This window comes from Pseudopipra pipra, chromosome 1 (assembly GCF_036250125.1).
Source record: "Pseudopipra pipra isolate bDixPip1 chromosome 1, bDixPip1.hap1, whole genome shotgun sequence".
Lineage (NCBI taxonomy): Eukaryota > Metazoa > Chordata > Aves > Passeriformes > Pipridae > Pseudopipra > Pseudopipra pipra.
Window position 1 is genome coordinate 142,243,820 of NC_087549.1, and position 15,220 is coordinate 142,259,039.

Sequence of the window (15,220 nt, forward strand, 5' to 3'; positions counted from 1 at the left end):
CCCCGCTCGGAGCTGCGGCCGTCGCGCCGCCGCCTCGCCCTCCGCGCCGCCGCCGCCGCCTCGGGCTGTGCCTGCCGCGCTCTTTCCGCCGGCTGCGGGATGGGCTGGGGCCAGAGGGTCCCGGCGTTCCGGCACCTCCCGATCCCGGCCCCCCCCGCCGGACAGCGAGGCTTGGTACGGCCCGCGCTGTACGGCGAGCGCGGGCGGCCGCACTTCCCGGCGGCGGGGTGGTTCCGGCGCACGCGCCGCTCCTCCTGCTTCTCCACTGGGGGGAACCGCTCCCGACATGGAGTCCAGGAGGGCGGGCGGGACCCGGCGGGACGCAGGATGGGAGGGGCCCTTACCCGGGCGCGGGGTTCCCGGGGCCTGGGTGAAGCGGTTTCCCCAGAAGGTGGGGGTGTCCCCGTCCCACCGCCGGCTCCCAGCGGGGAATTTCCCCCTCTCCCACCACGTGCTGGAGGTGCGAGAGACCCCCTGCGCCGCCCGGCCTGGCCGGCTTAGCAGGGCACCCGCCCCCCCTTGGAGTTCCTGGCGGAAAAGGGTAATGCAAAGTTGTTCACTCGGAGTAACAAAGTGAAGTCGCTCTGGAGACTAAGTAGCTGAAGGTGTTCGGTGCCCGGCGCGCTGTGGGAGCCCAGAGCTCGCGCAGGTTCGGGCTTACGTAGCAGTGCAGACACCGCGCACTGAGCCGGGACTAAAGGCGGACCTGCCGCTCAGAGCACTCCCAACTAACAATATTAGTTCTTTTTTTAAAAAAAAAGCTAAGAAAAGGATGTATTTGCAGCATGTAGTGCACGTATCTACAGAGACATGGTTCTCTGATAAACAGATACTTGTTTCGGAAAACTGTGTTGTTCAAATTACTCAAAACTCTAGTAAAAATAATTGGTTTTCCTGTTTTCAAATCAAGCCCTTGCCCATTTCATTTCCAGTACTTAAAGCTTTTTCATTAAGCCTTAATGCTTTTTGCTTTTTTTTCTTTTTAAATTATTTTTATTAACTCCTTCTAGACATTTTAAACTCTTGCAACTTCCTCTGTTTTTGGCCTAAAGCCCTTTCTTTTTCTATTCTGCTGGTTCGATTCACTTCTGTTTGCTGGGGGGAGGGAGGTTGTAACTTTCAGCTTTTGATGGCTTGTTATTTTCTGCAATTGTTGGTTTGTATCTGCAGCACTTTCACCCTTTTGTAGGACTGAGGGCTCTTTTTTAGGGGCAGTGTTAGCCACAAGCTTGTGAGTTAAACTCTTAGAAGTTAAGATATATGCTGGCACAATTAAATTATGCTATTTAACCATGCTGTGTGAATGTATTAATTGTACAAGATCATATCAAATAACACAAGTTAGACAGCAGTTAATGAGAAATATCCTTATCTGTACACTACCCAACCATTACACAGCACATATTTTCTAAATTTCTGTTATATGAAGAAGTCCTGTCCTATGTTAACTGTTGAGAACTGGAAACACAGATATGGGAAGGGAGGTATTTTCAAAGCTAATAATTCTGTGTGGTCATCATGGGAGACTCATGTGCTGATTTTCTGAAATTATGAATATTCACAAATCCCACAGATTACATTAGATACTGAGTCCTTAACTATTCTGCAAACTCTGTTCTGTAAGACTGCAGATGAGGTAATCAAGATTAGGAGGAAGAACATGAACATTCATTATTGCTTTTTATGTAAGGTATTTAAAAATTGTTCTTGGGTTCAAATGTATTTAGGAAATAACAATTTCTAAGTCCAAAAACTTCATAAAATCTGGATATTCTTTTCATCAAGTTTCTTTGTCAAGCTTGGCCAGAGAATTACCAGGGGAAAATACAGAACAGGATATTGCAGGAGTCTGAGATGAGCAAGCTGTGAGCATTACTGTGTGTGCTGCCTAGGTCAGCCTGTCACTCCCACAGTGCTGCCTGCATTTCCAAAAGAACAGAGAGGTTCTCCTACAGTCCATTAAGAAATAATTCTAATCTATCTGCCAAGAGCAAGACTAAAACTTGTGTGTGTTCACCAATGCTTTACATGAGTGCATACATGATTTATGCAGCAGTGAGTTTAGTTGTGTTTGTTAGCTCTGTGGTGGGGCTGCTCCTACTTGCTGAAGCCCAGCTGCTGATGAGGTGAATTAACCCGCTGTGCAGACGTGCCCAAGAATGCCAGTGAAGAAAGTTGCCATTTGACAAAGCTTAACCAATCAATGGAGTGCTCAGCTACCTTAGCCATGTCTTGATGCATTTCTTGATGACAGCAAATGTGAACACCTACTTTAAATCCTGCTTGACCAGAGCCTAGTGTTGTCTTTCAGTAGCTGTAGCTAGCAGTCATAGATGGGTGACAGATGGAAATTCTGGAAGTTTTTGTAGGATGATCCTATGGACAAGTCCATTTCTTCTCAGTAACTTTCTATCAGTTCTTTATCAATTGTTGATTACAGTAGCGAGTAACACAGGATTGTCTGTACTACATGAATATGCCACCTTAAAACTTTGCCACCACATACGCAAATTTTATGTTTCTATAATTACATCTGCTATCAAGCCTGTTCACCAGTATTGCAGTATTTCCTGAGTTACCCCTGTTGTTTATATGCATTTGTTTTCTCTTGTCTGATACTTCTGTTTGTTTGCATTAACTTGTTTTCTCTTAAGTAATAAATTCCTTTGGAGGGAGCTATCTACTTTGTTTATGTTTATGCTACATCTAATACTGTATTATGCTGGTACAGAATTAAAAACAAGAAAAATGAAATCAGGAATGAACCTTTATTTCATTGCAGCTATTTTCAATCTAGATTTTTATTGTGGGTGTTTGTCTTTCATGCGGTTCCACCTGGAGAAGAGGAGATTGAGGGGAGACCTCATTGCAGTTACAACTTCCTCGTGAGGGGAAGAGGAGGGGCAGGCACCGATCTCTTCTCTGCGGTGACCAGTGACAGAACCTGAGGGAATGGCCTGAAGTTGTGTCAGGGGAGGTTTACGTTGGATATCAGGAAAAGGTTTTTCACCCGGAGGGTGGGTGGGTGCTAGAACAGGCTCTCCAGGGAAGTGCTCACAGCACCAAGCTTGTCTGAGTTCAAGAAGCATTTGAACGATACTCTCAGGCGCATGGTGTGACTTTTGGGGATGGTCCTGTGAAGGGGGAGGAGTTGGACTCGATGACCCTTGTGTGTCCTTTCCAACTTGGCAGATTCTGTGATTCTGTGAAAATACGAGTATAAACTGAGCGTACCTTTTGTGACTATAAAAATACAGAGTAATACAGTACTATTCTTGTAGCTTTCATTTTTTTAAGTTTATGAAGAATTTTAAATGTGTGACTATTTTATCTGCTTAAAGCCCTTTAATTCTTGGTAGGAAGCGGATACTCACTGCAGTCCTGGCCACGAGATGGCAGTGCTGGATATATAAAAACAGCAGTTTAGGAGTTTAAACTTGCACTACCTACAGTGACAAAATCCACATCTTTTTGTTCATGAAATAGGAAAGTAAACAAAAGTTAAGCTCTCCCAAGCAATATTTATTAGTTAGCCATCAAGTGCTTAGTTCATCTCCCAAATTTATTCCAAATTCAAGATTGCTTGAAAAAAATTTGCAAATGTCATTTTTCCCCATCCATTATTAAAAAGGGACACCAATTTATTCTCATGTCATTGTAGCTAAGCAGTTAAACTGTCTGTATGAGCAAACCTAGGTAATCTTTCTTTGTTATACTTTTTGCCAAAAAAAATAGTGCTAAAAATATTCTCCAACATTAGTGACAAGTAAAATTGTGTATTTAAAGATCAATTATCTGTACAACTTTTATAATGCTTTGGAGAAAACAGTCATGTAAATCCTGAGTGGTTCCACCCCTATACTAAAAAAGTGAACCCCAGTATGCAGCATTTCAACATCTGTGTGTGTGGTATATCTACACACAAAAGAAAAACATTTGAACTCAGTGACTACACAGCTCTAAGTGATGATGAATTTTAGGCAACACAACTTAGCTTTGAGACAAGATTGAATGATTGAATTTGCAAAGTTGTTGTTTCCAGAAAAAAAAAAAAAAAAGAAAGAAAAAAAAAAAGGGAGGGGGGGAAAGAGCAAGTAGCATCCATCTTCACTAAAATATGATAAATAGGAAATGTCTAGTGCCCATTTCTAAAACATCATTTTCCAAATTAAACTAGACATCATTCCACCGACAGTTTCCTTGGGTTTTCTGAGAAATTACTTTAAAAAATACATATATTTGTCTCTCAAATAATTCAGTAAAACACATTTTTCAAACTTAATGGAGATGAAAACCTCCTGTAACTTGCAAAAGTACTAGATAAATAGAATAAGAAAAAACACTTCATAAATAAGCCAGCTGGCAAAATAGCATCATCAAGGAGATAGATTAGTTGAGCTAGCATTTGATGAAAGATACATCCTCTTCAGAAAAATATGTTGCTTTAGCCATTCATCTGTATCACTGGTAGATTAAGAACTAACAACTCTTGACATGAAAGAAATACAGAAGCTCTGTATTTCTCAAATAAACACACTGCAAATAGCCTAATAATCTTCTGTTATACTCAATACTACTCCATTTAGTTGTTTTTCACTTGTATCTCTTCCTTCTCTTTATAGTTCCCAGACATCTTTACTTTGTGTCTTGCGACCTTCATTTATTCAGCAGATTTGCTTTTCATTTTATATTCTGTATTCTTGCTTACAACCATCTACCGCCAACAAGAAAATCTGCTTCCCCGTTGAAAGCAACCTACAGGTGGCTAGAAAATCTAGTCTACAGCCACACTGTTAACCAAATGCAAATAATTCTTGGTATTTTTTCATATTTTCATTGAATATTTTTTAATAAATGTGAGATCTTTATATGTGTTTGTCTTTTATAGCATTATCTGAATGGTTGATGCCATCCACCTTTGTGTAAGGCAGTTTCTCAGTGTGTTATTAGTGCTGGCCACATTGCTGCATTGGCTCACCTTGTTTTACAGGATACATCTTTTGCAAAGAACAAGCATATGCAGTTTGTGGTATCGCATTCCTGTGGTACAGTGTATTCACATTAGGTTACAAACTGTGTTTTGTGCAGAATTTTTTAAACACAGCCTATTCAGAAGACTTTTAATATGGAAGTTTTATGTATTTAAATTTAAAATAGAACTCAAGAGGTTGTAAAGAACATCAGTTATTCATGCTATAATATTCATGCTATAAGTACAAAATAATGTTTTATACAAACCTTGTGCTTTTCAGCTGAAAAGTTCGAAGATCTCTACAAACAGTAACAGATTGTAAAGGGTGATGAATACTGTTAAGTACATGTGAGGTTCATGTTATGAGGAAAGTATTATATAAGGAAAGTTCATTATTCAGCAGAGGAAATGAGAAAATTTCATGTACTAGATCTAAGTCACCATTCTTTTTTTCTGCTGCAACAGAAATACCATCATGCATATATATGGAACTCACCAGTCATTAAAACATTTCACGCACCTCACACTGTCACCTAGTCAGAATATTATTTTTCCACTATAATAATTTCTCTTATGAAATGAATAAGCAACAAATGAGCACACAGTAATTTCTAGAATGTCAAATTATTTGTCAAACTATACATTTCTCCATTGTTTTCTTTGTTCTGGCTCCACTGTGTAGGGAGACAATAGCTCTGGAGTCCTGATCTAGGACCAGTAGATGAGGAATCATCTACTGATTCCTGTCAATTCCCTTCTCATACAGCTTTACTTACAGACACCACACCAAGTATCTAACTATACATTCACAAATCATTTTAGGTTTTTGTGTTTTTGTTCAAGCAGTGACTAATAATGTGATTAAAGTTTAACTGCCAGTGCACTCTGGTTTGCTTTGGTATGTTTTGGTGCACCAGTAAGTACCCCTTCTTTCAAACTGCAGGACATATCAGATAGTAGCATATCACTTGTGATACCTGTTTAGTATTTATAGAATTCAATTTGTTATTACAAATCCTAAAAAAGTAAAAAAAACCAAATCAAACACAAACAAACCACATTGAAATGTATTTCATCCTTTGGGTGTAAAATATTGCAGCATTACTGCAAATTTTTATCCAAAATTAAATAATTAAAAATTGAGAAAATCAAAGTAAAAATATTTTAAAGAATGGACTTAGTATAGTACTTGACACTCCCTTCACCAATAATAACCTTCAAGCCTTCCAAGCAAAGAAATCCTGTTATTTACATGACACAAAGCAGAGCAGAGCTAGCTGAGGTAGTGCAAAGCCTCACAGCTCTTAGGCCAGACTTCTCCCTAAGCCAGACCTGGAATTCCTCAAGGCTGTTCCTTCCTGCGCTTCTGGCTTCTGCAACCCACAAAAGTCAAAGCGGTGCCTTAGCAGAGCAGTAATTTAGCAATTACTGATGGAATACGCATTGGTGAAATATTTATACTCTCTGCAAAGAGCACCAGGTTTCTTTTGGTGCCAAATGAAGTTGCTCCAACTCTCTGCTCATCTAATACCCCACCTCAGTTGATAGAGTACTTCTCTCTTTGTGATGGTGCAGCAGATCAGACTTCAAAATTGACCTAGGTTGAAAGGATATTTCTGGCTTTGCCCACCAGAGCCCAGAAAACTCAATTAAAAAGTAATTGCTACTGAATCATTGATACTTCCTTGAATTTGCAGGACATAACATCAGGTTGGACATTTTAGATTAGAGAGAAAAGATGATTCAGGTAGTCATTCTGACAACAGCAAAGAGCCTGGCTTTCAAACTTATGTTCAGAACCATCTTATGTAAATTATGACAATCATAAAAGAATCCTGATCTGTGTAGCCTTCTTACAGATTGCTTCTGGTCTTAGCATTCAAAATTAAATGGGTTCATATCAGGGATTGATACCAATTTAAAAGAGAACTGTTAGTTCAAGTGAGTGCTTTTGTGGCAAAGGCCATTATGGCCTCAGGTAACAAACACAGTACCCCAAACACAAAGGAACTTAATTCCCTTTCTCTTGCAGCCCACCAAGTTCAGCAAGCTGTATTAAGAGCCAAAGCTGGTTAGTCATCTTTGTATAACCAAGATCTAAATCCCTCTGGCAGCTCATTCACTCCTCTAATACACTCCATTAAATTATCAGAGAGAAGGGGTATAAATAGTAGTAAATTCTTAGTTAAACATTTCAAAGCTGCTTATGATTTGAAAACTACTAAAAAACAACTGCTCCAAATTCATGCTTTAAGAGTTCATGGAAATTCTCAGCTTGTTTATAAGTAACTCACTCCAGTGGTTTCCGTTATTTAACACACTCATTCGAAATTTCTTCCTGTTTGCAATAAGACTTCTACCTTCAAAAACATTTTTGAGGTGCTATAAGTATCCCAAGCTACTTTTGGCTTTTTGATTATATTAGGCAAAGCTGGAATTTCTTCCAAAGGTTTCAGCAGAGTAATTCTCAGTAGTTTTACACTTGACTGTTCATTTGATTATCTTACCATTCTAACAAATATTTGCTAATTGACCAGAGATTTTCTAGTAAAGCGTATCTTTTAATAAATGAGCATAACAATACTGTGTGCCTAATGGGTAAGCTGTAAAACCAGAAGGTTATTAATCATGGGAAGAGAAACTCCTATTTAAAACCCTGAATAGACACATAAAATACATGCAACAAACAAAGGGAGGGAAACAGAACTCAAAACAGGAAGGGGGTGTTGTTCAATATTGCAACAAAGGAAATGTAGGATGAAAACTGAAAACTTGCACAAGCAATAGCAACACTGAAGATCCTGTATTATTTCCACTACATTGTGATTTTGATACCTGTGCTAAATAACTTCTGTGAAGCAAATTAATGAACTAAATGCTTAAAGGCAAAAACCTTTGCAAGTAAATATGATTCATCTTCTATGAAGTCAGATATAAGAGTTATTTGGCTTTTTTTAAACACAGGAAATCAATACCCAGGTTCTCTTCATACCATGAATAAGACTGAGTGTTTGACCTGCATGGACATATCACCAATCCTGACACACACATCCTCCAATTCTTCAATCACAATGAGTTATGTGAAATTAACTTAGGTTTTCATGTTTATTTAGCACACTGCTGAATAGTTTCTCACAGTAAAAAAAAAGAAAAAAGAAAAAAAGGGTAAATGGTAAATACATTATGTAATTTCACAATATAAGTGCAGTGATGCATAGATATGTAATTTAAAATATACTGCAGCGTAATCCCTTCTTACACTACTTTGTAAAACACTGAGCAACACTAAGACATACGATGTTAAAACATCACTATTAACAAAGTTAATGGCTCACGCACTTATGGCATTTTAATATTATTAAACTTGAGCGCACAGGCCCTGCGCACACGCCGTGCTCACACCTACGGCACCAGCCCGACATGACTCATGACATTCGCACGTATCCCATGGCAGCGAGCGGGGAAACGCGCACGTCCCTCCTCGTCGGCAATTTCTGATTTATTTACCCGAATAAATATAAAACACCGTGTCATACTACGAACGACTGATGTAAGGGACGTGTTTCCACCAAGCTCAATTACAAAACAAGCCGCGGGCATCAGCGCGGTGGGGCGGCCCCCGGGCAGGTCCCCGCGTCCCTCAGCGCTCCAGCACCGCCCAGGGACAGCCGGGGTTGCGCTGCGCCCTTTCCCTGGGTCAGGAGCGGCCCAGCCAACCGCCCTTATCGGCTGGGCCCGGCGGGCGGGCGGCACCGCCCCCGCTATCACCGCGCACCCCGACCGCGGTGTGCGGGGAGCGCGGCGGCCCCGCGCCTGCCCAGGCCGTTACCGGCCGCCCCCGCCCCCGGCGCCGCGGGGCCGCCCCCCCCGCCCGCTCCGCGGCGCGTCCCGCCCCGGCCCATGGGCGGTGCCGGCGGCGGCCCCGCGGCGGCGGTTGGTCAGCGCGGCGGCCGTTGCGCCCCGCGGCCACCGCCCGCGCGCAGCCCCGCCCTCTCGCCGCGGCCGCTGGCGCTGGGAGGCCCCGCAGACGCCATTTCCTCGGCGCCCCCGCGGCGGCGCGGCTGCATCAGCGCTGACGTGAGGCCGACGCGCGGCTCCGCCCGGTCCTCGGTCCCCCCCACCCCCTGTGACGGGGGCAGCACGTACAGGGCGGCGGGTGAGTTGCGGGAGGGGGCGGGGACACGTGTGCGCGCAGCCCGACCCCCCGCGGGCCGGCAGCGGGGCAGCGCGGAGGGCAGCGGGCGGCGCCGGCGGCGCGGAGGGCAGGGGCGGGCGGGCGGGCGGGCAGGGGTGGGCAAGGCAAGGCAAGGCAGGGCAGGGCAGGCGGGGGGCGCTGTGCCGCGCTCGGCTCAGCCCCGCCGCCGGGAGCGCGCAGTGAGGCGGCCGAGGGCGGCCGCGCCGGCAGCCGGGAGCGCGCCGCGCTCAGGGCCGGGCGGCCCCGAGGCCGCTCCGCGTCCTGGGAGTTCCAGACGAGGCTCGCGGAGCGCCGGCTCCGTTACCGGCCGGGAACCGCGGTGTCGCCGGGCTCTGTCAGGGGCGGCTCCGGCCCTTGCTCTGGGAGCGGCTCGGCTCGGCTTGGCTCGGCTCGGCTCGGCTGGCGGAGCGGGAGGAGCGGGGGCAGTGCTGGCCCGCTGCGGGCGGAGCGCCCCGACGGCCGGTCCCGGAGCTTTCGCTGGGCTGGCCCGGCCGAGGCGGAGTGGGGATACCCGGTATCGTTTCCACGTAGCCCACTACACCCCATTACATCCTGGCCCACAGGATTTTCCGAGCTGGGTCAGCAGAACAGGTGGGGGAGGATCACGGTGGGCACCGTGAGTTCGGGGTCTTAAGTTTGAGGGTTTTGTCTGCATCCCCCACTGCCGCGGCAACATCATACGTGGTGCTGAGTGCTAAGGGATTCCAGAGGGACTGATGCTTGAATGGTCCTCTGGCCTATCCAGGGGCTGGTTGGACCCTTCTGAAGGGGGACCGTGTGTCCTCTTCCCAGCGGGCTCTGCACTGCCTGGTCCGGGTGGTTGAAGTGGCAGATGCAGAGTGGACAGATAGCATTGCTTGTGCGCACAAGAACGGCAGGTTGGGCTTTTAAATTTTCTTTTTAGGGTTTTGCTAGGGTTTTCAAGGAAGAACAGAATGGGGAAGAAAATGAGGAAACACTGAGAGTTTAGGACACGCAAGAAACTTAGTGACAAAGCTTCTGATGATAAAAAAGCCTGAAAGTTTACACTTGCTAAATCTAGCCTGTTTTACCTGGCTGAACGCCGTGACCACCTTGCCAGCTGGTGTGCTTCACACCATAGGGTAGTAAAACAGGTTATTAGAGTTCATACTTGAAAACATAATGCCCTTCTGAAACGAGTGCATTATGAGAGTTTCCACACTCACTGGAGTCATCAATAAATGCAAAACAGGTGCTTGGAAATTCACATCCTTGCTTTCTACTAACTCCCCTGTGAATAAAAGCCTTCAAAGTGATTTGGAGCAAGGGCTGAAACATATTTCTCAGCCCCTTATGAGTTTCTTTGCAATAGGCCTCCTTTGTAAGAAGTCTCTGATGCACAAAGTATGGTTGAAATAAAAAAGTTGTTTTTTAAAATGTCTCTGGGTATTTAATTAGACAGTCACACATTTTCAGATATGCAAAATATTGTACCCATTTGTTTTTGCAGTTTAATTTCATCAACAGACGTTAAGTATTTGTATGAATATTCAGTGATGGAAAACAAGCAGCAATACTGGGGGAAGTGAAGGGATTTTTTGTGCTCTTTATTACAGAATAGGGTATCTTGATGCAGATGCCATCCTTCATCTTTTACCTGTGGACAAAAATATAAAATGTTCACATTTTTAGTTGTAAATTACTCCCAATTTTCTAGGAAACCTGGCAGTGTTTTCCTCCAGCTGATTCTGTCTGCCAGATTTGTCCTGCCAGGGATGCTTCAACTGATGGCAGTTGAAGAAGCTTATGATGTGCACTGTGTGCATCATCTTAGTCAGTGTTTATCTGCTACTGACCTGCTGTACATTCATCTCAGTGACTGTAGTAAACATGTGCTTATATATTGAAATGTTACAAGTTTTGGTAGCGGTTAAACTTTGTGCCAGATCCTGAAGATTTCTTTGCTAAGTTCTAGGAAGAAGCAGGTGTCTTTGCTTACATTATGGAAAACCATTTTTTCCTTTTTTTTATAGGAGTACAGAGGTATAACTTGTTTATTAATTTAAAAATCCAGATGAGTATTTAAAATTACTGTTCAGTGACTGTAAGCAACTAAGATAGAAAACGTAAGAAAATAATGTATTAATACTGAGTATAAGACTAAAACTTGTATATAATTAATCTTACAGTGAAGAAAAACACATAATTTTAAACAGGACCTAAGACCACATATGTAAAAACTGTTTGTTTAGTTTTACTTTAAAATAGAAGGAAGGTAACGTGAACTTTAAAGCGTGTTAGATACTACTACTGATAGACTTTTATAAAGGATTTTTAGTGCTTGGCAGAAAATTCTTTTTTTCTTTCTTTGAAACTTAAAGCAATGCATATGTTAGAATTTGCTTGCAGTGTAGACTGAGTGTGATACATGTGCAAAGTGTTTATGTCAGTAGTTTCTGGACTGGATTTAAAACTGTTTTGTGACATAGTCTGTATTACTTAAGTTTTAGAAAAAGCATAATTATGATATCGCTCAGTATTTTTTCTGTGTATTTCTTAAAAACAGTTTGGAGTATTCATGTTAAAATTATATACGGGATGCAAACCCTCTGCAATTCAGGTTATAGGAATCTGACAGTTTATAGGAGTGCTCCAAAGACAGTGACAATCCAGACTGGACTGTGCACTTCAGGAGTTCCTTAGCATGCCTGGCCTTGAGCTGTGCACAAGCCCACATGAGGTGACACAGCTCTGACTGATCTGTGGGCTCAAATGACTGCAGCTGACTGACCTGCTCCTGCGAGTTTTGTGATCCTCTGTGCTTATGTCTATCAAACATTCCTAATCTCATAACATGTCTGAATTATGATACTAATGTTCTTCATTTTATCGTTAGTCATCTTTCTCATTGAAGGTTTATGCCAAGATAACTAGTGTATGTTTTAAAATTACTTATGTACTTCATTATTTTTGTTTTGGTTTTTTATAGGCTATAGTTGGATCTTTATATTTGAATGCTGTTTCTAGTCAAGTCTCTGTTTACAAGCAGAGGTTGTCAAAAAGAGATGGGTTTGAGCTTATCTAGGAAGAGTATTTCGCTGTGTTCCGGGATAACAGTTGAACTTTATGGCAGTCATACTTGCAGACTTTACTCCACCTTGCTAAAGTTTTAAATTAAGCAATCATTTGTATTAAGAGTCAGCATATACACAATTATAAATGGAAAATCTATATGAATTCCAGAGTTTTTCATGTATATCAAAAATCTTAGGTATATTTGTCATTTCACTGACGTGTATAGTACTTGCTGTTCTTTTTCTAATTAAACATAAATAATCTAAAAAATACACCCTTTTGTCTGTATTGTATTTTGCAAAGTACGAGGAATAGCTTTGTTAGATTTTCTGCTGCACTGATGCTCTTTTTGTAGCTATTTGCCAAATCAGTTACTGGAGCACTGCAGATGAAAAGACTTTGGGAGAAAAATCCTAATAAATATTAAAAATAAATAAATTTTTATAGTGTTCTACAATCAGTGAGGAATTAAGCTAAAATTAGGAACTAAATTCTTTTTTTTTCCAAGATGAAAAATGGCTCTTTCTAGGTAAAATTTCTATGAAATTCATTCAGTGGGAATAATAAGTACTTCCCCCCCCCCTCCAACAGTAGGTTTTCTGTGACAGATGGCTCTGGATACAAAAATACTTCACGGCCTTCATAAAGTGAATTAATTCTGACTTTATTCCCATCTTTAGGAAGAGATTACAATGAATATGTTGCCAGTACCTATGCATTATTTAATCTTCCTTGGTGTGTGAGCTGTTATGAAGCTTATGGAGGCATTCTTACCATGAACCAGATAGAGCTTTCATGTTTAAGACTCTATGGATGGCCCTAATTTATAAAGAAAGAATTTTTTTTCCTACTCTATTTTTGTTGTTACATTGCATGTATATATAAAACCAGAATGGTTTAATAAGATAATATTTTCTTAGGAAAAATATGGTGCAAAGCTTGGTGAAAATATTCTCCCCAGAATTGTTTGACTTTGGTCAATTTCAGTAGATCCTTAATTTGATTGGATCTAGAGAAAAAGGTAATTAGTGGTAACTAACAAGACAAAAATGTAGAAAGATTTTAGGTGTAAAATAACTTCTTATGGTTCTAATCTGAATTGATACTGGATAGGATACGAAACTTACGTGGGCAGAAATACTAATGTTAACTTATAAAATGTTGGATTGTGTACAGCTTGGCTACCCCTAGCTGTAGTACTGTAAGTCTGGTCAGTAGAATACTGTTGGAGGCATATGAGCTCAAACTCTGCTCTGCGTCATTTGACTGGATATCTTTTCATATTTTCATGCCTTTATGCTGGGTGAAAAGGGTGACTTTCAAAGAAACCAATAAAATTTATCCTCGAAGATCCTGGAATGTTCTCTAAAATAGTGCCGCAAAAGGAGCTTGGTTTACATTTAATTTGACTCAGTGTAGTTACTTTTAACCTGTGGGACTAAATTCCAGAGTCTCAGAGTCAGATGGGTAGCAGTTTTCCTTCCTGCCTCTTCCATCTCTCAGTGTAAGACCTGAGAAGAAACCAAAGTAACTATCAGCCAGTTGAAATAGTTGAACTTTGAGTTCAGACAGGCTTGCTATGCTCTGATTACAGTAACGGAACCCAAGGAATTGAGATTTGCTGCCTCTTAATTTAAATCCCTCATCTCTACCATGTCTTCCTTTTGCGGCCTCAATTGGTTGTGTAAGTAGGGTGTAGGTGGGAGCATGCCTGAGGGCCTACCTGCCTGTGCCTGACCCTATCCTGTCTCTGTTCTGTTTGTAAACTGACCTGTTGCCATGGCAATGTTTGACATCACCTGTTCAATGTTGCACCTTCAGTGCAGGGTTTGGTAGGAGAGAAAGGGAGACGAAGAGAACCGAACTCTTGTTTTAAAATTCACACCTTCCGTTATGACTAAGTGTGCCAAGAGATATCGAAAAGGAACTGTCAGGTAATTGCATTTTTATATAGCAGATACATTTGGAAGCTTACTGTATGGAGTTTAAACTCTTAGTTTGAATTGAGGGTCAGCAAGTTACTAATTTTCCTATGAAACTTACCCTACTTTTAATCCTGCAAAATTAGAAGAATCATTGTGGGCCTTGAGCCATGAGTAGTTTACAGACAGTTCAAGTGTAAATCCCAGCTGGGAATCAGCATCTTGGAAGGTTTGAGAGGAATGTAGCAGCACGTGGCTGCTGGGCAGCTCGAGCCATGTCTACTGCAAGATGTGAGGTCTGGGGGACCTGCTGTGGGTGGTGCTGCTGGGCTGCTCTGGAGCACTGCGCTCCCAGCCCTGCTGGCAACAATGCATGGGACCCTGGGACTCTGTGCTTGTCCCTCCCTGACAGCCATTTCCAGAACTGCCTCTCCTTGCAGCTTTCCAAAATACTTGTTTTAGGGCTCCTACCTATATGAATTGATATTTTAATGCAGGGGAACAGAAAGAAATGATTCAGTTAATCTGATCGTTTTGACAGAAATTTATTTATTTTCTGTTAATTGTCTGCTCCAAATATAAAATAGTTTGGAATTGCACTCTTCCATGTACTGCATTATATACCTCCATGTACTGCATTATTTAAAAGTGTATGTATTTACTTTTAGACAAATGACCATGGAAATGGTTGAACAGGATGACAATGCAGTGGATTCTATGACAGAGGGAAATACTGGTCACCTTCAGAATCAGTCAGGCCGAAGTCAGATTTCCTCAGGATCTGAGGTAAGCTGAAATGTGGAAAGATGAGAAAAATCACTAAAGTGATATTCAGAGCTGCAGTGATTTTTAAATTATCGATTTGCATGGCATTCTCATGTTTTGTAAGTGTTGCTTTCAAATAGGAAAAATATAGCAAAGGTATACTGGAAACTATGCCTGCAGTAGTTAACAAAGGACCAATGTAACATCAGGTCTGTTAAAAGGTGACACTTTCAGGAGCCAGCTTTTTCAGAGTGGAGTGATTGGTGGACACGTTTTTGTTTTTTTTACATTCACTTTTACAAGATGATTGTTATAGAGATGGGAAGAGGG

The 15,220-nt window shown here is 42.1% G+C and overlaps 1 protein-coding gene and 2 long non-coding RNA genes across 11 annotated transcripts in view; 2 read left to right on the plus strand and 1 right to left on the minus strand.

Moving 5' to 3' along the window:
- The first annotated feature begins 198 nt into the window (after positions 1–198).
- On the plus strand, positions 199–3,197 carry LOC135403456 (uncharacterized). The gene is made up of 2 exons (XR_010425409.1): positions 199–541; positions 2,845–3,197. It is a non-coding gene; the product is annotated as an uncharacterized LOC135403456 (long non-coding RNA).
- Positions 3,198–9,011: 5,814 nt separating this feature from the next.
- CREM (cAMP responsive element modulator) overlaps positions 9,012–15,220 on the plus strand; it is a 35,416-nt gene continuing 29,207 nt past the window's right edge. For 5 of the 9 annotated variants that reach the window (XM_064637417.1, XM_064637440.1, XM_064637457.1 and 2 more), the window contains exons 1-3: positions 9,013–9,128; positions 14,025–14,137; positions 14,794–14,911. In XM_064637417.1, the coding sequence (XP_064493487.1) occupies positions 14,097–14,137; positions 14,794–14,911 (159 nt within the window). In that variant the 5' untranslated portion in view covers positions 9,013–9,128; positions 14,025–14,096. Of the gene's footprint in view, positions 9,129–9,581; positions 9,682–9,740; positions 9,759–14,024; positions 14,138–14,793; positions 14,912–15,220 lie in introns of those variants that run through there. The other 4 variants (XM_064637431.1, XM_064637427.1, XM_064637449.1 and 1 more) reach the window with 4 other exon arrangements.
- Positions 13,479–13,940, minus strand: LOC135403451 (uncharacterized). The gene is made up of 2 exons (XR_010425408.1): positions 13,829–13,940; positions 13,479–13,714 (listed from the first exon to the last, which is right to left on the minus strand). It is a non-coding gene; the product is annotated as an uncharacterized LOC135403451 (long non-coding RNA).